The 26,136-nt window shown below is 27.8% G+C and overlaps 3 protein-coding genes across 6 annotated transcripts; 2 read left to right on the top strand and 1 right to left on the bottom strand.

The window, feature by feature from the left end:
* Positions 1-1,479: 1,479 nt before the first annotated feature.
* On the bottom strand, positions 1,480-4,383 carry LOC118064707 (Mitotic arrest-deficient 1). Its single transcript, XM_035079504.1, has 7 exons — positions 4,232-4,383; positions 3,976-4,114; positions 3,777-3,892; positions 3,366-3,596; positions 2,403-3,295; positions 2,030-2,328; positions 1,480-1,922 (listed from the first exon to the last, which is right to left on the bottom strand). The coding sequence occupies exons 2-7, from the start codon at positions 4,112-4,114 to the stop codon at positions 1,576-1,578; spliced, it is 2,025 nt and encodes a 674-aa protein (XP_034935395.1). The 5' UTR covers positions 4,232-4,383; the 3' UTR covers positions 1,480-1,575.
* An 853-nt stretch (positions 4,384-5,236) lies between these two features.
* LOC118064776 (bolA-like protein 3) lies at positions 5,237-6,471 on the top strand. 2 transcript variants are annotated; one of them, XM_035079648.1, is made up of 4 exons: positions 5,237-5,549; positions 5,806-5,920; positions 5,997-6,085; positions 6,188-6,471. In XM_035079648.1, the coding sequence occupies exons 1-4, from the start codon at positions 5,508-5,510 to the stop codon at positions 6,254-6,256; spliced, it is 315 nt and encodes a 104-aa protein (XP_034935539.1). In that variant the 5' UTR covers positions 5,237-5,507; the 3' UTR covers positions 6,257-6,471. The 2 variants fall into 2 exon arrangements, with proteins under 2 accessions (XP_034935539.1, XP_034935538.1); XM_035079647.1 differs by having other exon boundaries at positions 5,794-5,920.
* Positions 6,472-6,623: 152 nt separating this feature from the next.
* Positions 6,624-25,263, top strand: LOC118064773 (repressed by EFG1 protein 1-like). Of its 3 annotated transcripts, none has more exons than XM_035079643.1 (9): positions 6,624-7,273; positions 8,408-8,506; positions 20,510-20,770; positions 22,425-22,605; positions 23,569-23,703; positions 23,871-24,022; positions 24,114-24,477; positions 24,595-24,784; positions 24,873-25,263. In XM_035079643.1, the coding sequence occupies exons 1-9, from the start codon at positions 7,248-7,250 to the stop codon at positions 25,031-25,033; spliced, it is 1,569 nt and encodes a 522-aa protein (XP_034935534.1). In that variant the 5' UTR covers positions 6,624-7,247; the 3' UTR covers positions 25,034-25,263. The 3 variants fall into 3 exon arrangements, with proteins under 3 accessions (XP_034935534.1, XP_034935535.1, XP_034935536.1); XM_035079644.1 differs by lacking the exons at positions 6,624-7,273; positions 8,408-8,506 and adding exons at positions 13,216-14,037; positions 14,115-14,477 and having other exon boundaries at positions 24,873-25,260; XM_035079645.1 differs by lacking the exons at positions 6,624-7,273; positions 8,408-8,506 and adding an exon at positions 19,976-20,119 and having other exon boundaries at positions 24,873-25,260.
* Positions 25,264-26,136: the final 873 nt, after the last annotated feature.

The following is a 26,136-nucleotide window of genomic DNA, read 5'->3' as shown; positions in this document are numbered from 1 at the left end:
CTCCATATCTTGTAGCTCCATTGCTTCAGTTGTAGGTGGATAGCCAGTCCAGGGAACTGGTGCACTAGCTTTGCTGTTTTCGATTAGAAATTGAGGCGTCGATTCGGTATTCACTTTGAATTGTAAACTACACTGAATCGTAAACACGTCTGTACTCAACGAGTGTCACGTCGAGAATCAAATTCCACTACATGAGTATAGATCCAGTAGTATTTGAAAGTGAAAATAAACCATTTAGTAAAATTCGCGATCCCGTCGTTTTAATATGGTCTTTAGACCTTGACGAGTCCATTTATTACGCAAACTATATAAAAGAAAATTTCGATTTATCAAGTATCGATCCCGCTCTTAACGGAGCTCTAGAACTACGTAATAAAACAGTCATTTTTTCTAATTTTTCCAAAGAACTTACATCATGACAAGTTGGAATATAAACATTTATTTGAAAGTCTTAAATGTCTAAAGAAAATATTCAATAATAAAACTTTCATATGAGTTCCACCCTGTAAAGATATAAATATTAAATCAACTTTGTTAAATGAAATGATCAAATTCTTATTCCCTAATTATGACATAAAAATTTATTATACAACGAGAGTTACTCCAAAAAACGAAGTCGAGAAAAATCAAATATTGCAAGAATTCCACGATAGCAAACTGGCAGGACATCATGGTTTTAATAAAACTTATAATAATATTAAAGAAAGATACTATTGGCAAAACATGAAGTCTGATATTAGGAGATACATAAAAAATTGTCACTCATGTCTGTTAAGCAAAACAAACTTCAAACCAACTAAACAGCCAATGCAAATTACAACCACATTCGATAAACCATTTGAACGATTAGCCATTAATATAGTAGGACCACTACCCCCCACAGAATCTGGCAACAAATTTATTTTAACTGCCTAAGACGACTTCACAAAGTATACTTTCGCTTGCTGTATCCATAATCACGAAGCATTAACTGTCGCAAAAGTATTGACAAACATATTTACTAGTTTTGGCATTCCTAAATCTATTCTTTCAGATCAAGGAACAGATTTTATATCTAACCTTGTGAAAGAACTTAGCAATTTATTTAAGACCAAACACATATCAACAACAGTATAGCCCAAAAAGAGGGGGCTGTTTTTGATGAGATTTTACGATTTTTCGTGCATATCAACTAAAAGAGATGACTAAAAACGAGCAGATTCCTGTGACTTCATCCGTGAATAAGCTATATCCAAAAACCTGTTGCTGTAAGTGAGCAACTTTGTTTCAGTAGAGAAAAAAATTTCCCGTTAAATGAACAATTATGCAGGTACTTTAAAAATTGAATTGCAGTTAGTCATGGATCTTATCAATTTTACTCGACTCAATGAATATTTCCTATTTACCTTCTTTCTTCGTACCAGCTGTGAAGCATTTTCTTAGGCCATAAATCCAAGCAAAATTAATTATATATGTAATATACTTCAAACAGTTAGAGAAAATTTTTTATTATTTTTATTATATTTAAAGAAAAAAAAGAACAAGCAAACAAAATGTATGAGCTTTCAAGGAGTAATTACAAATTTTACGTATTGATTATTTTAAACTTGTCATTGTTTGTTGTGAAAATAATTCTGTTTGAACTGCACACAAAAACATTGGAACGCTATGTTGTGTTTTCAGATGACGATCAATAAGTGGTTCCAAAGTTGCAGAAAATTCTGTTTCAAGTAAATCTACACCTTCAGCTACTTGAAAAAATAAGAAATCATCTGGTGACTCCGCATACTGACTTGATAATTTATATCGTCCTTCTTTAGTTCGGTCTACTCTCCAACCAAATAACTGGTAGCATGCTTGGCGGTATTCTTGAGATGACGTTTTAAACGCATCTTTCAGTCGAGTAATCTTGATATCATAAATTTGTTTAACTTCAGAAACTTCTGTAAAAAAAATTTGAATGATAAATTGTAAATTATTTCTCAATAACATTGTCAAAAAATTATTAGTTTCCATTGATATAACTGAAATATATTTTCAAAGCATATACCCTGACATTGAGATGTCACGTTGATAGGCCCCAAATTTTCTGATTGAACATATTGACGAAGTTTTTCAATTTCTTGTTGAAGTTTGTGCATTTTTTCTTGAGCTTGCTGGTTTGCTAAAGCAGCCGGATTATGTTTTAAATGTAAAACTCTGGATTTACAATTGAAATCGCCCTTCAATACTCGGTGTTCCAATTCTCTTCGTAATATTTCTATTTCTTCACGTAACTGTTGACATTCTTCTCGTGATGTTACTGTACCATAAGTATCTAAATCCGCTTCGAGTTTCGATACCAAATCTCTAGAAAGATTATTAATATATTTAAATACGAATAACATATGGAATAAATTAGAAAAATCAATATTATAAATTACCTATAACCTTCAAGTGCTCGTTCTAAAGCTATGACGCGCCCTTGTAAGATATTGTTACTGTCAATAGCTATTTCTTTTTCATACATTTCTACTTGTTGTCGATAATTGTCACGCTCCTTCGTGATTAATATAATTTTTTTCTGCAATCTATTTATAAGAACATTCAATTTTTCATTTGAAGATTCTATTTGAGCTGCATTTATTTTCGTTGCTTCAAAATTTTGGCATAATGCTTGATATTCACGTTGCATAGACTCTAACTGCGAACGTAGTAGACCTTCTTCAGCAGTAAGAACAATTTCGGCTTGTTGTAATCGATGAATTTCTTTTTTCAGTGTAACTGGCCCATTTGCAATATTTATGGAATTATATTCATTCAATATTTTCGATAATTGATTATATTCTACTTCTAAAAATGCTAAACGTTGTTCAATTTGTTCTGTATGCTCTAACCTTTGTTTTATGTTTGACATTTGTTCTTCAAGAAGTAATTTTCCTTTAATTGATTCACGCATTGATTCTATTGTTTCTTTAGCTGTATTCAAATCTTTTTCTAAATCATTGGCACGTGAAGTTTCAGAATATAATAATTTCTTTTCTTGCCATAAATCACGTTCGGATTTGAGTGTTTCTATTTCAAGTTTCAAATTTTGATTTTCAACTTTCTGCAATTCTAATTCTTGTTGAAGTTTATGAGACTCTCTAAATTTTTGCTCTAAATTTTGAATTCGTTTTCGAGCTAATTCTAACTGAATATTATAACTAGAAATATCTCCTTGAGGTATACTTGACGATGTACAAGATTTCGGTTCATTTAGTTTTTTAATATTCTCCAAAAGCTTTTCTTTTTCTCGTTTTAATGAACTGATTTCGTTTTCTAATTTTTGTTGTATCTATAAAATAACAAAAAAATATTAATAATATTTCTTTTCATTATCAATCACGGGAATGTTTTTTTATTACCAAGGATCTTTCATTTTCAGCTATTGCTTGAGCTGTTTGAGCTTCTTGAACGCATTTTCTTGTGGACTCGAGGCGTAATTCTAATTGCTTAATTGCTTGTTTGTCTAATTCAGCTCGCATTTCTAATAAATTTTTTTCTTTTTGAAAAACTTCTTCCATTTGTCTCCTTAGATGATGTAATTGTTGTACGTTAGCTTCTTGATGTAACAATTGAGTTTTCAGTGAAACGACCTATCAATAAATAATCATAATGAAATAAATCATGTTCACAAATATTTTAATAAAAAGAGAATTTGTAAATGTATTGGTAAAAGTACAAAGTTTTCTTAGTGAATTTATTAGAAATATGGTTAAATTTATCATGAAAATTATAACAACGTACAAAATATTGTTTGGAATAAAATTTCATACTTCGCCTCTCAAACGTCTCCATTCCCATGGACTTCCGGGTGCAGATTCAGAGTCGATAAAACTCATTTTTTCATCAATACTGTCTACTTTCTTTCGTTTCGGTGGAGTATTTTTATCTGCATTAAGAAAAAAAAGACAATGTATATGTATTCTTAAGTAATGCAGAAAATTTCAATAACTCGAATTTTAAAATTATCACCTTCCATAAATGAAATGGGTGAAGATACTTTTGTTCTAGAATACTGTGAAGGAAGACTGTTGTAACAAAGGTGACTATTAGTGCTCGATTTTAATTCATTTAACATTTTTAAAACTGTAGTTGGATCTTCATTGCTCATCTGTTGAAACAAAAATACACAATAAATAACTAAAATGTATCATTCTAAAAATGAATGTCAAAGTCTAAATAGAGTCAAACATCCAGAAATCATTTTTATTTACTCAGTAATACTTACTGCTGTATTGGAGAATTACATTTATATTATAATAAAACGATAAAAAACGTTCGATTTCAAGTTGATCTAGATACAGTAGAACCAAGAAAAGAGTGGTCTCGATTTGGTATCTAATATCACGTCCCCATAAAATTTTATTAGGAGGCGGGAGATTAGACACCAAATCGAGACCACTCTTTTCTTGGTTCTACTATAGTAAGGCCCGAGTTCACCATTAGCAGAGAGAAGACTTATTTTTAAGTCTTCTCTCTGCCATTAGTAAACTGCTAATCATAGCTGCCAACTTCTGCCAAACACTGGTACCAACCCAAATAAATTAACAATTAAAGAACCCGATCATAACATACATAACCTAAAATTTGTTATAAAAAAAGTAATGCAAAGTTATTGTGCAATTCGTGTAAATAGGTAATTATAAATTAATGAAGCCGAGTGTATATTCTATCCTCTATCTTCCTCGGAACAGATGATTTGTAAATTTCTTGGTGCCCACAGGCTCCTTTTTTTAGTGTATCCCTGAAAATTACCATTTTTCAAACGATTCCCCTGTTACCTACTCGATTACAATTGACATCAAGCTTCGGCCTTCCGCCGCACAACGCGAGGGCGTAAAGTTAACTTCGGGAAATTTTTTGACTTCAGCCCAGCCGAGTGTATGGTACAATACCGGACATAAATGCTGTTCAATTTTTTGACGGTTATACATGCAATTTCCCTATACTGTCTTATAGAAAATCACACAGCATTTATGTCCAGTACTGTACTCCAATAATTTTATTGGAAATGCAATAATTTTTCGACCCTATAGGAAGCTATAGCCAGAAAAAAGAAATAATATAGAAGAACCGCCGCATGGTGATCCGTTGAATGAATTCTTGGGTATACATATGGCATTTTAACATTTGCTTTGTATCCCCAGCCATATAATAGCAGGTAAAAATTACCGTCCAACAGCTCTTATTGGGATGGTTCTTCTATATATTATCTCTCTTTTCTCTGCTATAGCTCAAAAATATCTTTTCGCGGACCTGCCGACACTGAATGGTCAAAATGTCTGTTCCCATGTGTCCCGTGTATGTCTTAACCAAAAAAAAAGAAAAAAATTATCAAAAAAAATATTAAGAATACGAAATTCGAATATATTTACAATAAATTCTCAAACTATTTATAAATAATAATTATACGTATTTTTACTACCTCAATGATAGACGCTTTGGATTTCAAAAATTATAAAACCAGTATTTTCACAATAATTGATCAATAAAAATACATAACCATGTTCAGTCGCATGATAAGTTCAAATCTTCGAGGAATCTCGGTATGTAATTAACACATAATTATACGTAATTAATTTTCCAAATACTTAAAATGACGATATTACCAAATATTTGTAAAAATTACTTTGATACGGCTACTAATTATTAATTCATAAATAGCTTATATTTATGGGTTGCAGTAATTACATTTGAGTTAGATATAATTCAATTTCCATTCATTATTGATTAAAATTTAATAATAATGTTTTTAATTGTAATTAAAGGAATTAAATTAAAACTTTATAGCTTTTATCGAAGGTATGGAGTGGGCAATCAAATGTTTTAGCTGGAAAACAAGCCGAAGAAAAAATGACAACTATTTTGAAGAATAAATTTCCAAATGCTGAAATTATAGAAGTAACAGATATATCAGGTAAAAGTTTAAGCAATTTCACTATCTTTTTATCATCATATTTTTTAATGTGAATAACATGTAACTAATTTTATAGGAGGATGTGGAGCAATGTTTGAAGTCAATGTTATAGCTTCAGAATTTAAAGGTCTGAATACTGTAAAACAGCACAGGCTTATCAATGATGTAAGAAGTTATTTCTTTATGATTTGATTATTTCATTTTTGGGAACGGCAATCAATTAATTATATATATATATATATAATATTAATGTACATCTGGTTTCAGTGTCTTAAGGAAGAAATAAAAGATATGCATGGAATACGAATCCATACCGGAGTACCATTTAGTAAATGAATTATAAACTTTCATTAGCTGTATCATTTCACAATCTCATGTATCATTTGAACATACAGATCAAGAAATAAGTGGTTTCTAAAAAACTTATATTTAGTTGTACTACTTTATTAATAGTGAGTATAAATTGTTTACCAATATTCAATTATAAAGAATCAACTTGTATTTATGTTTGAAAGCCATAAAGTCACACAGATATGTTTTTTAAATTTTAATGGAAAATGTAATTGATCTTTAGGTTAGACTTATAATGACCTCAACTATTCCTAAATATATTTTAATATTTCAATTAAATACTTGAATACTTCTAAAAATATGATTAAATTTATGTAAGATTTTCAGATATTTTTTTATTTGGTTAATATTCATTTGCACAATTAATTGAAATGTGAGAAATAAAAATTAATCATAGGAATTTCATTATGTGATAGTAATGAATGAACTGAAGTTTTTTTTATTGTTTTTAACTTTTTCATAAAAAAGATTCACTTCCCATAAATGACAAAAACTGTCCTAGAATCGTTGATAAGCAATATAGACCGACAAATCTTATCTAAATACCAATAAAGATATGAATCACCTTCACAATATACTGTAGAATCAGAACAAAGGCGTGCTTTTTGTATCATAATTATAAAAATAGCATTAGAAAAAAATTTAATCGAACAACTAATAACGTACCATATCAGAGTTTTTTTTTGTTGTATATATTTACACCTGATCATTTTATGATTTTTATAACAACCTTGATTATGTGTAAACTTTAATGTCATGTAATACTTTTATTGTCGTAAAAAATTATAATCATGTCATAAGGCCATCACAGAGAATCATCATCAATTGCATGCTAGATAAATTAACGAGGAAATAAAGTAGGTAGCTCGAAGCGTCAACGTTTTAAATTGTCACTGGCTTGCTATACAGTAGGTATAGAACAGTTGAATTGTTTTATATTGGAGACAGTTAACCGTGTAATTACGTGCCTGAAAGAATGTCTTCTAAAAATACTGAAAAAGAGTAAGTTTTTTTCCAAATTCGAATAATAATATTAACAACATATATCATATTTTCACCAAAACATTTAATCTTTCAACATGTTTATTTAACATGAATTTTTATGTTCAAATAAAGAAACTATTTGTTCAATGTTAGATTTATAATTTATTTAACGTAAAAAAATTGAGGAATTCAAAAATTTGAACCTGTTAATTGATTTGTCTTCAAATTCTATCTTATTAATATGCATTGGTATAGAAAATAACATGTTAGCTTACAAAAAATTTTATAATTTTTTGTTTTATAACATTTTTGTTTTAATAATTCCTGCGCAAAAAAGAATGAAGTTCCCATTTATAACATAATTGAGGAGTTTATAACAGATAATTATACTAATTACAGACGTCACGGCAATCGGCAAAGTGCAATGAACTTATTCCGTCTGCAGAGACAGCAGTTGCGAATAATTTCCTTGTCTCATTTATTCATTCTTATGAATAAACAGTACCTTAAATTTTTTGTACAATTTCACGCTCAATCGACTTTTATACTAACGCATTTTTTGGTTTATTGAAGTTAAAACTTGACATTAATTGCCTTCGAGAAATTAAATAATATCTCTGTGAATACATAATTATATAAATATATAGATCTAAGGTAATACTACTGACTATAAAAGATCAGTATCGAGTGCATATAAAATTCATTAGAATCGTCTAAAATACTTTGAATTAATTAATTGCGATGTTAAATTGTTTTCGGTCACGTGTTTACTACCCTCGCCTTCGGCTCGAGTTGTAATTTTACGCGTGGTTTGAGCTAGACTACTTTCCCTCCCTAGGTGTGAAATGTACTATTATTAATTGGCTGGGGAATTTGTTTGAACATGAAAATTTATAATAAAAAATTGTTTTCAATTGATTGGTCATTTTTTTATTGTTGTACCAGAAAAATATTTAAGTTATGTTAAATGTGCTCAATGACCAATCAAAGTTAAATGAAATTTCTCTGAGTAAAGTTTTGCACCAGACGTAGAGAATTACAGTTAATTCAAAAATTTTTTTTAATTTAAAAAAAAAGTAGAAAATTAAATATAATTATTTTCATTTTCTATATAATAAAATGAAATTCATCATTTTCGTAACTTATTTTTAGAACGGTCAACGATAATCAACATGACGATACTTCTCTTCTTAGTGATTTGTCAGGCAGCTTGGAAGATTTTACAAACTACTTCGAAGGTTTTAATGTTGAGTAAGTTATTAAATTTTTTAATTTTTTAATGTTATGAATAACATTGATTGCACTCAATAAGAAAATTAAGTTATATAATTATTAAAGAAAATAAGTTGTCTCTATTACTTTCTCACAAAATAAATGAATGTAAAAAATTAGAGAAAACGAAAGCAACAGTTGGTATTTTTCATCAAATTGAATACAACAAAAACAAAAAAGGTAACTAATTGAATACACTAAATAACAGATAAGTTTGCTTACTATTATTGTTATTATTTAAAAAACTAAACTTTTCTATACATAATTAGAAAAATTACTAACAGGTTTTCTGCATCATTAATGAATCAAATTAAAGTACCTTCTTAAAGTTTCTGAATCAAGAAATAACTTGTAATGTTGAACAACTTTTTTTTGTTTTTTTAAACTTGTCTATTAAATCTATTTTATCTCTTATTTATCGAGAATTGAACTTTCTTACTGTTATTCTGTGGTCTAAGCAGGTTTTAAATTATCAAGCCATCACTTTAATTTATTGTAACGATATCATCTGTAGAAATTTCAACTAGACGTGACACATGACTTCGCTTTCAATTACTCAGTAACATTTCTTCGTCATTAATTATTTACTGAGCCAAGTATTTCTATATTTATATACAATTATTTTGATCTCAAAGTAGTTCTGATTACTGAATATTTTCATGACCATTAAGTAACATTAATTAACTACAACTTAATGAAAAGTAACAGAAAAATAAAAGATGTTTATAATTACTCTAACGATGTTATTGAAAATATTGATGGTAGTTAATTAAGCTCGTTATATATTCATTATTATTTTTATAAAATTATAGTAGTCCATTATCTTGGTTGATATATTGTTTAATTATATTTATACAAAATGCATATGAAAATGAATTCTGAATAATATGTTTTTTATTTATATAATACGAAGATTTTTAAGAATTCTCGACAACAATCATTATCTTTAGTTTATTATTTTTTATTTGCATGTTAAATTTCTATTAATCACTTGGCATTGATATTTATAAAAGATTGATCGGTATAAGTATCACGAACAATCGTCAAAGCATAACGCTCTTTCACTATGGTAAATGAATTTTATTTAGTTGAAATCCTATAACATTTAAACAAGTAGCACTACTTGACCCAAGAGATCAATCAGAGTCACATAGTACACTAGAGTGGTAGGCTAGACGATGGATTGGACCGATAAATCAAATACTATGATCACTGCGTATTATGCTTGAGTGAACTTCGATGACTTTCTATACTGTTTTGATGTTTACACCGTAACGAAGAAGCTTTTAAGTCGTTTCACACTTGTTCTATATTTTTTTTTAACATTGGTTCTATAATAATAATTATCTTTATTCTTCATATTCGTTTGTTTAAAATGCAAAAACAATTTTTAAATGATTTTCAAAATTTTTCCCATACTTTAGTACGAAGTTTTGTGTTAAAAATAAAAATATTTTCTCCCGTTAGTTAAAATTTCTTGTTAGCTATTAAAAGTATGATGTCTCCTTCATGATCTAGTTTTTTCCAACGAGTTTTTATAATTACCATTTTTAATAAATTACAACTAACTTTGTCAGTATCATGGACATGAAACAGTGCGTTTTTTTCATTTTATTTCAATGGGTTTCTTATATTACTATGGTGAAATTATTAATAAACTTTGTAATATAAAATTTTATAAAATAGCATATCCATGCAAAATATTTAAATCATATATGTATTTTTATTTGTAATACATCTTTTTTAGGTATATCATGAAACCATATACATAAATTCTCACAGAAAATTTTTTAAAGTTGTTCATGATATTCCCACAAGCATGAAATGTTACAATAGACATTTATGTTAAATATGAAAAATTTGTATTGAGCTAACTGAAATTGATCATATTATCATTAATGTTTCTACCTTATTTTTTTAAGTTCAAAGTGATTTTTCATTACTATTGTTTCCAACTGATTTTCATGTATATTTATAAACTTTGTCTATATCATTCAGTTTATCAATATTCTAGAGAAATTTTACCAAACGATTTCCTTAGGATAAACTAATAGTAATTTCAATAAATCTATGAGAAATATGTTAATCATGAAGAATGTTAGTTTTATACACTCTTCGAGAGCATCTAATAATTTTCATTTGACTTGATAAATGGGACAAAATGCAAAATCGTTTTAGTATTTAATTCATGAAACTTCTTTCCAATCATCTATTATAAAAGTTTGAAATAAGACAAATCAAAACGTCACTATAATTACAAAGAAAAATTATTTCGACATATTAAAGAATGAGAAATTTCTAACAACAATAGTATACCCACCTATCACCAACTGTCAATAAATGTTCAACTTGTAAGGTGCACTTCTTGCCATGTTATGAAAAAGGTTACGATCAGAAATTGTAAATGGGAAATAAAAATGTTAACCTTTTACAATATCTACTGGGAACCTTTTAACGTGCACCATTATGTTATAGATCTCATCTCCAGCGTGGTATGAAACCTCGTGAACATAAATAACGATGTAGGAATGTAGTGAGTACTTTGTAAATATGCTAAGAGAGAAAGGATGAATACACAAGTGCATATATATATAATAGTAGAGTGTTGAAAGAAAATATATTCGTAGTCAAATAATGCTTTACCCACATTACCACTTAATACGTCAGCTTTGAGATGTATTTTTATGATTCTTACAAAAATTATTACAACTTTCTTTCACTAAAATGAAAGATATTCTCATTATTTCTAATCATTATTTAAAAATTATAAAAAAAATCACTAAATATTAAATTCAAAAATAATACAAATTGTGATTCAATTTATATTATTTAAATAAAAGTTTTATTCATTAAATCACTTAAAATGAGTATTAACTATATTTGTAGCTCATTGAAACTGGATCTGGCGCATCGATTAACCTAAGACAATAAAGTATGAAGTCGTTGACATGACAAGAATTTCAAATTACAACAGTAGCACCGTTTGCACTTCAACAGTTGTATTATCCAGTTCACAGGTGTACTTTTTTGTAACTTCTAAGAGAAAGTGTATATTCTCTCTTGTCACGATTTCCGGAGGTTTCAAAAGCCAAAGAGAGACCTTGAGTGACATAACATACCTACAAACATTGTTCACAACATTAACATTTCTGAAAAACATTCATAAAAAACACCGGAAGTACCAAATTTTAGGACGTAAACTCGTATGACATATTTCAAGTTAAGTTATATTTATCTGCGATGTTGGATAGGTGCGCGTTCTTAGTGAGGGATTTATGTGTCTGGAGCACGTGCGGAATGTTCACTTTCTTTACTTCTTTGTCATTCCAAGTCTCGCAATTAGTTGGGCTTGTGGATCATTAAAGGTTAAGATATCTCGAGGAAATCATAAAAGTACTGCAAAGTTTTTAACATTACACAAAATTATTCGTCAACTTTTTTACATCAAAAAATTTTAATATTATAATTTTGTTATCAATCAAAATTATTTTAATATTTTATGCGTAAATAGATATACTGTTAATGTATTGTTATGCTTATTACTTCAGAATTGTTTCATGTAAACTATCGGGATCTGAAGAAAAATCATTTCTCATTTGGAATGAATATATAATCGTCAAATCCTAATATTATTTTTTATTAGAAGAAGAAATTTTTTTTTCAAACTTTTTGTGATTATTCAATTGATTCAATATTATTACTTTTATTTTCACTCAAAAAATATTTGGAATTAATCACTAATTACTTTTGATGATTTTTTAATCCGTTTATATTTTAAACATTTTTTAACCAATTCAAAAAATATCAATTTTCTACTTACAATGCATAGTAATTACTTTAGAATAAGGATAAAAAAATAAACAAACCAATGATCTTTACCAAATGTAGATGTATGGAACTTTATAATTAAAATGATAATCTTTGTACATATACATATATAAATAGTTATAAAATTAAAATACTAACAGATGAAACTTAATAAATCATTATATTCTATAAAGAATTGAAAGATTTGATTATTTTATTTACAATAATAATGAATCAGTAGGTTTAAATAATGTTAAAACAAGTAGATAAGCTTTTATAAAGAATTCTAATAAGTTACCTTAATTAAACCTGAGTGATAAATTTACCAGGCGTGGCGTATGAAATACATTTTAATAGGAAATACCAACTAAGAACTGTTTAGCCTTGATGTATATGTTTAATCGGTCTTAACTTTTATATGTGCTATCTCTCCTGATAGAAAAATCATTTTCTCTTTAATTAAATTTTTTGCAAGAACTTATCAACGAATTACATTAATAATCAAACTATCTTTGTATTGAAAATAATTAATAAAAAGCAATGTATAACATCTTTCAATATTTATTAATTGTTATTTGTTTTTAGGTCAGTAGATATTTTGAATTAATTATTCAGCATTTTTCAAATTACACACTGTTGATAATAAAATAGTGATGCAAAAATGTTTTCATAACTTTTCATCGAATTTTTTACCTTCAAATCTATACAAAATAAATTTTTTTTATTATTTATCTAAATACTATGAAGAATTTCATAATTCCATGTTCAAATTTACCGCAATATTATTGCACCCCTAATGCTTACCATCTCCCTGCTTCTACATTCCTACCCTCTATCACATCGATCGTAGCTCATACTCCCACTCAAGTCGCTCTGAGACTCGCAAACTCACCACTTGTGCCTTGACTCTCGCGTCTCGATTCCATTCCTTTTCCAACGATCGCCGGAACGACGTGTTGAAAATTCAATTATTGTTTCAATTTTTACAATTATACAGTATCAGTCAGAAATTATTTTAACTTGATTGATCCATTATTTGACTCAACTAAGTGATATTATTTCATTCTACAGATGTAAAATATTATTGTCACCGTCACTGAAAGGTTTTATTTTGAATGCGTAAATTTTACCAAAGTGTGTATATCTCATGAAGCATTAAAGTGATTTTTATTTAATTGGAGTGTGTGATTAGCAATGAAAATTTTTACACATGGTGTTTACATTGATAAATTTTTTTCGTAAACATTAAGCATTAATTTAGACATCTGGAACCCATTTCCTTAATAATTTTGTCACAAGCTAAATTCACTAGTGAATAATGTAAATGTGTTAATTAGTATGTGTAACACTTGTAATCACTAAAAAAAACAATGATAAATTTATTAACACCGTGTAAAGCGTGAGTGTCAATGTGATCCAAATATTAGCATAGTGTATCAATGTCATTGCATCTTTTTAAGGTTTTATACACAAAACTGAAATATTATTGAATCTGCAGAAACAGTTGAATTGTATACACTCATTCAATGATAATTCAATTTATCAAATATATTGTAAACCATGAAACGAACTACTAGAAAAAATGTCGAAGATGTTTATGTCAAGTTGTGACCTCGATCTTGAGGTTGATCGCTAATAGCTCCATAGGAAAGTAAGTTTTGTTGACATATAGAACCTTACAGGCTTCATTTATCAAGAGAAAGGTATTAAAAATTTATGTAAACAGTACAATTAAAACAGATTTTTGGTTCAAATTTCATCAACACTTGGAAATTTTTAGATTAAAAAACTACTTATTACTTTTAACTCCAAAATATAACAAACTTTGAAAATAAAATTCAATTGCAAAAAAGAAATAAAGGAAATAAAGAAAAGTCTAGAATTTTATCGATCGTCACAACTACTTAATACAGGGACGCCTTCATTACAAAAAGAAGATGGGATCTTACAGACACGTGTGAATGATTTCTTTGTGGATTGTAGTTATCTGATGTCTATAGTGTTTATTTAAAGAGGGTAGTGATTCGCATATGCAGTAGAAGACGTCACGATACACAAGGGCAAAATAAAATCGATTACCGTCAAGTTTGCTGCATCATAAAAGTACAATGACCTCCAAAACGGGAAGGGCTTATTCGGTGAGGTAAGCATTTGTACTAAAAAATAATTTATTTCATAAAGAATAGTATTTAATGATTGTATGATAATTAATAAAAACATTATTAATACATCGATAATTCAAATTAAGATGTTAATAATCTTAAGTACTCTAATTATCCTAATCAGGTACAGTTGATTTAAGCTACTAGGGTAGTTTTACATTCATCTTGTTAATTAAACATATAGCAAAATATTTTTTTGTTAAGTGTACTTGTCGATATTAAAATGATCAGTTGTTGATACATATTTATACATGCGCTATTTTAAACTATAATCACTTTAAGTAGTTATGGTATAATTATTACTATAACTTGTAACATTATCTGAACCTTAATCAATCATATTATGTATATTTTTACTTTATGTAAAATATACCCTATATTTAATGGCTCGCAATATTTGTCAAGAATCGTATTTATATTTTTAATTGATTTCATCATTTCCAACTTTAAAAAAAAGTGTCTTCTTATGACTTGTTATTTATGTTGAAATTAGTATTCCTCAATTGAATGCTTATAAATCACCATAAGAAAAACAAATAGGTTAGAATTCGGAAAAATTTATAGTGTTTCTTTGACAACAATTAACTTAATTAGTTACGATCTTTAACAACACTTAACGGTTTTGCTCGAAAAAATATCCACCTACAAGTTACTAACTGATTACAAATATAGCTTTTTATAATATCCGTTGAATAGGTAGTAGTTAATACATTTTTCCAACAGAATGATATGCCATGACAATAAGCTGTAATAATAATTGTTCTAGAAATTTCGAAATATCAAATGATTCTCTTATCACTAACAAATATATAATTCTTAGGCTCAAGTTTCTTGTAGACACATTTGATATTTATTACGTAAATTTATTTGCATTTCGTAATGTAGAATTTATAACATGGATTGAAGTTACTGTGTGTCTCACAACTGGTGATCGATACCATCGATGCCTGAACTGAGGACATAATAATGAATTGAAACAATAATAATATTAATAAAAAAGAAAATAACAAATTCATATAGGCACTTGAAAAAATAATAAGAAGATAAATTTTCACATAATTACATTGAATTTTTGAAAGTTTACACATTAAAAAAATTTTTTTTTACAAATGAAAAATAATCTAGTTTATTCCTACTTTTTTACTTGATTCATTTTTTAGCTGAATATAAAAGTACATTGCAAATACCTAAGTTGTAAACTTAATTTTTTGACTGAATTGTTGAACTGTAATAAAAAAATATATAAACAAAATTGATCTAGGTTGAGAACAAGTCTACAACTTGGGTCAAACTAATATTAGTTTGCAATGTACTTTTATATTCAACTAAAAAATACATACATATGTTTTGCTTACGTATCATTTTTTAAAGTACTTCAAAGTCAATATTTTTGTTTACACAACGTCTCTACAGTAAAAGAAGTAGCTTTGAGAATTTTATCAGTCATGACAATTAATTATAGATATACTGACAATCGTTTCCATCTTCATTAAATTGTCAATTTAAAAGTGATGTGTTGATTATAATATAGCGAAAAAATCAAGTTATTAACGGTTAGTTAAATATTCAAAAGAATTTTGAAATTACTTTGTTTTTATGTAACTAATGGCAAACAGCCTTGAACTTAACCTCAGTTGATGTTAGAATTTTCCTGGCATTCATTTCTCATCAGAATGTTTTAACTGTGCAACCTTAACAATCAATAAAGCTGTGCAAATTTACATTATTCTATCATGAAATTGTTTACTATTACTGTACACGGAGAGAATTTTTTCACTAAATGTAAGTGCAAAGAGTGACAAGTCCACGTTTCGAAATTTATAAGTAAAAATATTTCTGTTCAACAGTGAATTTTGGGTTATTATCAGTAATTATTTCACTAAGACAACTTTTAAGTATCAAGCTTACTTACGACAACTCAAAGTTTACTATCGAAAAGAAATATTTTTACTTATAAATTTCGAAACGTGGACTTGTCACTCTTTGCACTTACATTTAGTGAAAAAATTCTCTCAGTGTAGACATCATTTTTTTCGAAAAAAAAATAACATAGAACGTTTGGAAGATCTCGAATAAGGTTAAAAGATGAATTTACCTTCATTCTCTAATGTACTCTTTAAGTTATAATAAAATTTAATATCTATATCTAAAGTTATAATTGTTCTACATCTATTTTAAAATCAACATTAAAAATAACTAATTCGATAGAGTCATTATCACCTAGCAAAAAACCTACCATAATTCGAGTGCCAAAACATTATTAACATATCAAAATTAGTTTCTGCCATTTACAAGTATTGAATTTAAACTACAAAAAGCATTTTCAATCATTAAGTATTTGGTTATTTATAATAAATAATTCGTCTGTTACGTCTCAGTAACTAAATAGTCTCTTTTTCGCGTCAAGACCCAATCATCCTCTACTCACCATGGGTGCGGAGACCACGCAGAATATACTTTAGATGGAGAATTAAAGAAATAGGAAAGGTTCTTAGTGCTTTACAAACCACACTGGTGCATTTATTTTTCTCAAAGAAAGATAGAGATTTGTTTTTATGATAGTCAATTCTTTATTTAATTTCTGTCATCTTTTTACTCACTAAATTGTTTTACAGCTTGGCTAACAGGTAGCTAGGTAGCAGAAGGTTGTATACGCGTGGAAGGCTGCAGTTGCTTGGTTTGGTTGACGCTTCGAGTGTCAAGAGAGACAAGAGAGTGTCTCTTGTGTCCAAGTCCGCGCTTTTTAAGGTGCTTTTCGCGCATTCTTTGGAAGCTTCTAGATTGGCGTTCCCCAATTTAATTATTTAGACCTAGCCCTAATTTCCTCCAATCATCTACGAAATTTTTCCCTTCTCCTTTTGATTAGTGTCCGGCGCATCTTTTGGCTCTATGCTCCCCCACGTAGGATTCACCTGTGCTTACTTAGCATGCGCCTCGAAGCTCTATGTCCCCCACATGAGTTTTACCTGAGCTGTCTTTGCGTAGATCCTTTTCCTGGCGTCTCTATTTTTTTATTACTAATTTTTTTTTAGTTTTCTTTACCTGCTTACTTTCCCTTTTTTTCTGTGTTCCTGATACTTCTATTCCTTTGCTTCCACCGTTTTCTTGTTAAAGTTTTTATTAATATAAAAAAAAATACTTAGATCCAGGTTATAACATCGTCTATAATTAATTATCACGAAATTTTAAATAATTTTTTTACTAAAAATAAATAATAGAAATTGAAGTGGAACTCTATTTATATAAAAATTTCAATTACCTTTGATAGCAGTAACTTGTATCAGAAAGAGAAGTCCTTTTATTCGTTAAAATACAATGAATTTTCAACGTAATACACATTTTACAATATCATATTATATCATATATATGTATATATATATGTACATGTTGTCATGAAGCATAACGAAAAATCTGAATATATTTTTGGTATTTTATTTGGCATTTTTTTGACAAAAGTAATAATGATAATAATGTGAATATATATTCTTTAAGACATATTGTTATTTAAACGAATCTAGACCTTTTTACAAGATAATAATACTAACAATAGAGTTACATAACTGAATAATTAACAATCATTCAGACGTATGGAAAGAAGTATAAATACAATCTTACGAATGTGTAGTCTCATTGAAGCATAAACTAAGTATTACAAATTATTAACCTAAAATTATGTAAACGAAGGAATTGAAAATTATTCATGTGTAAAAATTACCAAAAAATATTTATCGGCCAAATATATGTCATAACTCATCACCATTCAAGGTTAGTTACATAAACAATTAGTCTGGTTAATTTTTAAAGAAAGTTTGTTATTGTAAATTAGAAAATAAGATTGAGAAATGAGTTGCTCATCTTACAGATGTTAAGAGAAATGAATTAAAAATAGGTTTAATTTTCTGATTAATTTAATTCAGTTTTGGAGTAATTATTATTAAATCTATTGAATTTATGTAAAGAATTCGAAGCATCGGTTAAATATTTAAACAATTGTCTGCTATAGTTAATTTATGCTATGCATTTATAATCTTAAAGTGTAACAGATGTCATGTGATGGGCAGCAGGCTTCAATGTCAACCTAAATAGTGACATATCGTTTCTTACATAATAATTATTTTGCAGTGTTTGTTCTTGTAAAGAATTGTAAAGTCAGTTCATCCGGTTTGATTTATATAGACATATTCATACATATTTTTTTTCGATTTCAATTCAAGTTAAGTATTTCCAGCAATCTCACGACCTCGAGATTCAAATGGCAACGTATAGAGTTATAATTTTTCAATTTCTCTCTTTTACTATGATGAATTGCCATTAAACCTGATTAACTTTCATTAAATAAATTTTAGATACTTGTAATGCATTAAATTTAATGAAAAATATTAAAATAACACTGAAATTAGTTTTTTTCGTCATATTGTTGATTAAAAAAAAATAATTTACTTTTTGTATAAAGATAGATACTTAATATAAATTATTTTTTGTATCATTTAATCTCTTTGATGTCCAACGAAGTAAAAAAAAGTGTAGTTATTAGATAGTAGATAGTAAAATAATCATCAATGAAGTCGAGTGCAGCCAAGAAACTGCTATCGAATAAGTAGCAATAGGGTTTCTTCTTTGTCTGGAGTGAAAAATAACTGCGTTATGGTTAATTGACTTCAAAGTTGCAACGTCAGAGAAACGAGCACGTGTTTAAACCGGCAACTGACAGCACGTGAGCGTGCACGTGTATATGCAGACGCTTTTATTTTGCTACCCACTGCTCTTCTCACAACAAGTATAGCTGAAGATGCCGCTTGTTCCAGAGCACTGATCCCGGTCAACCGGAATAGCGGTACTCACTTGGCCGCACACGAACTGGTTACTCTCGCATACACTTCGTGCTTTGTACGACCACAGATTGTCCTCGAGAGTTTTTCGCTGCTACAATTGTGTCAGGAATGCCTTCATAGACTAAAAAAAAATTTCGAAACTATCAAAAATATTGAGAAAAACTTTTTATTTGTTTGTATAAATCTTTAATCAATAATAATTTAAAAGTTAATATTAACATCGTTTTCGATCTAATCAAAAGTGCTTAAAAGAGTCTGAGATGACTTTTAAATAATTCAAGTAATACTTCAAAATTTGATGAGTTTAACTAATGGATAGACGTGATATGCAATGTTAAAGATTCACTGAGTAAAGGTTTATGGCTAGAGTAACGGCTAATTGGCCCTCTCTCTCTACAAACCAAAGAACATTCTCTTGCTGTCGAGTCCTGTCAGTCGCGTTTATTCTATCGGACAGTGCAGTACGTACTTGTTATTCCGCTTTAATATATCAATAAATTTGAATAAATAAATAAATACATAACTTTCGAATGATTAAATATTCAAAGAGAAAATTTATTTAATACATAATAATAAGTATCTAAAATATTTTTTTATGTTGATGTCAAAAAGTAAAATCAAAATGAATAATCGTACAACTAAAATATAATTGTTAATAGTTGTGATATGAATATTTATCAAAAATATTAAATAATATGTATAATTGAATTAACTCTTGCTATATCTATCATCTGAGAAAAACATTCGTGATTAGTGAAATCGAGTAAGGAATAATATTCGAGCAAATACAGGTATTTTATCATGGTGTTTACAAGTTACAAGTGATAAAATAAAAGTAATTGTTAACCAATAAATTAAATGTTAAAACTATTATTGAAGTTTTTCTTGCAATTTGACATTTTATTTATTTTTCCATTTTTTCTATCCACATGAACAAATAATAAAAAAAGATTTTTTATTATCTCATAGTTAGCTATCAAACTATGATATTCTTATTGTTTTATTACTTAACTAATTATTTTTTGATTATATAATGGATGGAGAATTTTTTAATGATTGATGTGAAACTGTTAAACTTTGAATTGTAAGTCGATTCAGTTACAGTGAGTTCTTACTAAGAAGTTACAAGTAAATTTCACCATAAACACAATACAATGTTTGACCTTCACAATTGGTTATAGATCTCCAAGAATAGGAGGCCCATTATCGCAGTCCCTTGCAATGATTCCACCAACAATGCATGGACATGAATTCAATCAACCCTTGTCGAGGGTCGTTATGGTCAGAAAGACTGACCAGAGAACATTCAGTAAAGGTAGAAGAGGCGGAGAACCTCTATTAGAAACTGTAACACGTGAAACTGTAGAGTTATTCAACGGTGGACGTGCTGAAAGGAAATACACTTCAGAAACAAGGGATATAGTAACACCAAAGTCGAGTAGGTAAGATGCTCGTTTGAATAATTCTACCAATATTTGACATACTATATAATTTCTTTTAATATTTAACAAAAATCACTAAAGTTGAAAGAAACTTTTTTAGAAACTTTCAATGCTTTCATAACGTACATAAAATAATTATTACAATGATTTCCAACTGTTTGATTAAAATAAAATAAAATATTAACAGCTTGTGTATAAAAGATATTTAACTTATTTGATAATCATACTGCAAAATCTAACAGATGGTTCATCATAATCTACAACTGTTGGTAAACATGCTTGTGTATTCATTTATTATCGAAAAAAAATATTTATTGACTGTTTAAAATGATGTTATGCATAAATAAGTTTATTATATTTTTGATATAATTATTTAATTATCGTAGCAAATAAATAGAAAAAAGTATTTTAAAGATCATTTAAGAATGTTTAAATATAATGGATAATATTATGATGCGCAAAAAGTATACTTATTGTCAAGTTACCGTTGTTTTAATAATATATTATTTTTCTCACGGAAGCCTATCTCAGTTGTTCCGCTTCACTAGATATCTTCTCAACATCAACTTTTATCGATTAAAAAAAATATTTAACTTTCCATTTTCTTTATCCACTGATAAGTTGTTTAATCTCAACGTTTTCGATGATTAATTAATGATAAATTAGTTTTAATTTATATAATCTTATAATTTCAATCAAGTAATATAGCAATCTAAAGTTTTCCTGGCATCGTGTGTCATTTTGGGATTGTTTAGAGAAAAAATTGTTTCGTTATCGGCTTGACTAACAATTATTGTCGTTAGTTCGTAGGTATGTTCTGTATGAAATACAGTTGAGTATACACCGTAATACATTACTCTTGTAGTATGCCATCACTGAACGTAAACAGGACCAAAAAGAAGGTGGTTGCCTTTGTTGATCAACTTGAAAGGTATTAATTATGTTACAAACTGCGTTCATACAGTTTTAGAAGAAATCACCTTCATTTTTCATCACACCAGATATTTTTATATTTCTTAGATGCCTATTACATCCGTGCTATCTTAGTAGATCTAGATAGAAATTAATCAAACGAGTTACATTGATTAAATAGTAAAACTCATGAAAGAAACTTATTATATAGATAATCAAGTATTTTAATCTATGATATAATATTGGAATTTTCATTTTTCAGCTTTCGCCATTTTTTTGGATCAATTAATATTTATTATTGTAATTGATCTGTCATTCAAAATGATTAAAAAAAAACACAAATCATGTTAATTAATATCAAAATTTGATTGTGTTTTAAGTTATCGATGAGAAAGAAAAATATCTTTATCTCTTGTCTATTTGAATTGATAATTTTCATAACAATTTATTATTATCATATAATAGTTATTTTACTATAATTTCATTTGATCAACTTCTCAATAAAATCAACACACTCTAAAAAATAATAGTTGAATCCCATAGTTGGATTTACAATTCTGTGTTAATTTCTCGTTTGACAGAAAATAGTTAAGTCCTTTTCGAACTATTAATAGTAAATCCAACTATATATTTCCCTCAGTGTATATAACTGAAATAAATTTTTAAAATTATTCAATTGTTAAAAAAATTACAAAAAGTAAAAGAAAATTTTTCAAGACATTTATGAATTTAATTCTTACAGATCAAGAGAAAATTCTGTACGATCAAAATCACCATTAACTGCATCTCCAGCCTCACCTGGGCCTTTATCCAGTTCACTTCACGGTAGTTTTCATGGAAGCCTTGGAAGCGATGGAATGTCTTGTAGTAGTGCGAGATCATCCTCAGCTTCTCCCGATTCAGCTCGTTATTCATCCTCTCAGGTGATTGCTAAGAATAATCTTTTGATTCCAAATCATTTCAAATTTAAATTGAAAAAACTAGTTCAAAAGGATCGTGGAAAGTTGTATAGATAGTTATAAAGCTAGAGAAAAAAAATAGAAAGGAAGAGGAAACTCAAAAGAATGAGAACGAGACGGCATGCTCAAGCTGCAATTGTTAAACGAGGCGAAAAAATCTCTTTTAACTTTTTTTTTAAGCCAATCGTTAAGTTATAATTATAAAAATAAATTAATAATGAGCACGTAATTCTCATATAATAATTAAAGAAAGTATTTAATGCTTTTTAGAATAGCAGTATTGTTGAGTCATTAAACATATATCATAAATAAAAATAATAACGGATGATCATGAATAAGCAGTTTTAGTCTCATATTATTATTAAATTTAAATAGAAACCGGATGATGAAAATTATTAATCGCCTCAACCGTAGATAAATTTATTTATAGATAACGTGAAGGACTACATTAATATAATAATTTAAAACAAAATTAAAAAAAAATAAATTAAAGTATTTAGTGAAATTAATCAAAGCACGATTATGACAAAGACTGGAAAAATAAATATTTAATTTATTCATACAAATTAATTGAATTACACTACTTTTTGATTTTCATTTGTTTTACGGCTGTCATTTTCTTTTTAGTCAATAGAAAAATAAACTTTTAGTGATTAATGGATTATAATTTTTCAAGATAAAAATATATTATATTATATATATATATATATATATATATATATATACAATGATGGGAAATTATTGTTATCTACCTCGGTAAGTTACAAAGTATAACACATTGATCGAAATAAATGAATAGTTTAAACTAAAATTAAAAGTGGTGAATTAAAAATGTTACATTTTAATCAAAAGATCAGTTACATTGTTAGATGTTGATAATAGTTTTAACGTCCGGATGTGACAACTCTGTCTATATCTATGTTATAGATAACAAAGACTGACACGCGTAAACCATCTGTGCGCAGATTTGGACCTGATAAAGAATTTATCAATCTGTGTTTGGAGACTCACAATTACTATAGATCCCGACATGGAGTCCCGCCACTTCGACTTAATAAACAGGTATTATATCATACTTTAATCTTCTTTATTTGCTTATTTATTGGCCAAATATTTATTTTCTATTTTCTAATTCCAAATAATAAATTACGATTTCCATAAAATGAATCTTTTTATTTATGTATTCAATGTACAATAAACAAAATGCCATTTATTTATATTTATTACAGCTTTGTAAAACGAGTCAAGACTGGGCAAACATTTTGGCAACTAAAGGGAGACTAGAACATAGAGCCAACATAGAATATGGCGAAAATTTGTATTGTATGTGGAGTTCAAATCCAAAGACAATTGTAAATGGCGATGAGCCAGTTAATGACTGGTAAGTAACTTTAAATTTAAAGTCTTCAATCAAATATTCCATATTTTCGTCTAAACATTATGAGAAATAAAGTACTTTTGTTGAATTTTAGGTATGCAGAAGAAGTGCAACATCAATATAACAGAGAACCTACAACCCTAAAAACAGGTCACTTTACGCAGGTCATATGGAGAGGCAGTACAGAACTTGGCGTTGGAATGTCTCGTAACCGCAATGGAGAAGTATACGTGGTTTGTAATTATAACCCAGCAGGAAATTTTCTCGGAAGTTTTATGGAAAATGTGTTACCACCAGCTGACAGATCACCGAGACCCTCTGTACTCAATAAAGTCAGCTTACCTTCGTCAGATATGATTGCATGGCAACAAGAAGCTTTAAATGTTCACAATGAATACAGGAGACGTCATAGAGCACCTGATCTTATACTAAATCCTGAATTAACAGCGGCTGCGAAAGTAAATATTCAAAAATAGCAGTAATTATAATACCATTTAATATGTATTCTGTCTGTAACATTAATTTTAATTATAAAATAAAAAAAATTCAGTTTTATTGTTATGTGAACATTTTAGGCATGGGCAAACAAACTGTTGAATACAAACAAATTGGTGCCTCAATCATCATCACCTTACGGCGAAAATATTTACTCCGTCCAGTGTTCTGACCCGAATCTCACAGTTTCTGCCCGTGAAGTAGTGTCAAAATGGTACTCAGAGAAAAAAGAGCATAAGTTTGGAGTTGAACCAAAAATTTTGAATACTTGTACGTATATAAAAACAAACTTTGACTTTATACCAAATGAAGTAACAATAATAGAACATAAAATAACAAAATTTTGTTAAAATTTTAGGTCACTTTACTCAAATCGTGTGGAGGAATACAAGTGAAATGGGAATAGCCATAGCTAAAAAAGACGGTACATGTATTATTGTTGCTTGTTATTACCCGAGAGGTAATATTGTTGGACAGTTTACGGAAAATGTTCTTAAATCAGTTAAAAACGTTTCATAATATTTTTATTGTGTTCTTAATATTACCGGTATATAAATTGTATTTAAATTTTTTGAATAGACTTATGTACGCATTTATGTATATAATACATACGTACCCATGCATAGAGTAAACATTCCAATAAATAATTATAATAAATATCCATGAGAAATAAATATTTATAAAAATTAATGTTAAAAATTAGGATAAAAATTCCAGTTATTGTACTTGGACAATTTTTACTTCTTTATTTGTTTCAAGCAATTTTGATTAAGACATGATGAAAAACAAATTATTATTGTATTTTTATAATTATTATTAATATCATCATCATCATCATCATCATCATCATCATCATTGTTGCTCTTGTAATTATTAAACCGTTTCATTTAAAAAATATTGTTGATTGTTTATTTAAATTTTAGTGTTATAAAATGAGAAATAAGAATACATTTTGAAAGTATCAACATATTTTTAATAACTGGCATTCTTAATTGTTAGAAATTACAAATAAACAAAAAGAATAAATTCAGAAAGAAATGACAATGCTTTGTTCTATAATTACGTTATATTTATAATAAATTTACTTCGTGTGCACGTTACGAAACGTTGAACACGAGGTATGATACACTTTTATTTTTTATATATTACATTAAATACAGCCATTCATATTTGTTTTATTATTTGTTTCACTTATCGAAAAAATAATTTAAAATATAAATTTTCATGTTTATTATTTCCAAAATAACTTTTTCAGTAAACTTTGTACATAAATGCATAAATCAAAATTCAATTAAACACAATATTATAACAAAATTATATTTTCATTAATATTTTATTTATAATGAATCATTTTTTTTTGTTTTTTGTATTTTTTTATAATTTTTCTTTATTTTTATTTAAATTAAATTGGCAGAAAATTTTATTCCTAGTCTTCAATTATGCGAAGCGTATACGTATTCACAAAATATTCAATAAGATTCGATTTTAATTTATCCTCTTACTTTATTTTTGTCTTGTAAATTTTATTCTCGATTTTTATGATATTTCAATAAATTTTCCATAGAATGATTTAATATCTTTATCTAAAGATATTGATGTATCGGTAAAATTACTAAATTAAA

Source organism: Chelonus insularis, unplaced genomic scaffold, assembly GCF_013357705.1.
Source record: "Chelonus insularis isolate UGA/USDA-ARS -01 unplaced genomic scaffold, ASM1335770v1 contig_24_pilon, whole genome shotgun sequence".
Lineage (NCBI taxonomy): Eukaryota > Metazoa > Arthropoda > Insecta > Hymenoptera > Braconidae > Chelonus > Chelonus insularis.
Note: the sequence above shows the minus strand (reverse complement) of the source record. Positions and strands in the feature narration are given on the sequence as shown.

Bases quoted from the DNA above. Each gene is read 5' to 3' on its own strand.
- LOC118064776 (XM_035079647.1), top strand. From the start codon at position 5,508: ATGTTCAGTCGCATGATAAGTTCAAATCTTCGAGGAATCTCG. The intron at 5,550-5,793 runs GTATGTAATTAA...AAAACTTTATAG, and splicing joins CAAATCTTCGAGGAATCTCG to CTTTTATCGAAGGTATGGAG. The intron at 5,921-5,996 runs GTAAAAGTTTAA...CTAATTTTATAG, and splicing joins AGAAGTAACAGATATATCAG to GAGGATGTGGAGCAATGTTT.
- LOC118064707 (XM_035079504.1), bottom strand. From the start codon at position 4,114: ATGAGCAATGAAGATCCAACTACAGTTTTAAAAATGTTAAATGAATTA. The intron at 2,329-2,402 runs GTAATTTATAAT...TAATCTTTCTAG, and splicing joins CGAGCACTTGAAGGTTATAG to AGATTTGGTATCGAAACTCG. The intron at 1,923-2,029 runs GTATATGCTTTG...TTTTTTTTACAG, and splicing joins CGTGACATCTCAATGTCAGG to AAGTTTCTGAAGTTAAACAA.
- LOC118064773 (XM_035079643.1), top strand. From the start codon at position 7,248: ATGTCTTCTAAAAATACTGAAAAAGA. The intron at 23,704-23,870 runs GTATTATATCAT...TATTTATTACAG, and splicing joins CACTTCGACTTAATAAACAG to CTTTGTAAAACGAGTCAAGA. The intron at 24,785-24,872 runs GTACGTATATAA...TTAAAATTTTAG, and splicing joins ACCAAAAATTTTGAATACTT to GTCACTTTACTCAAATCGTG.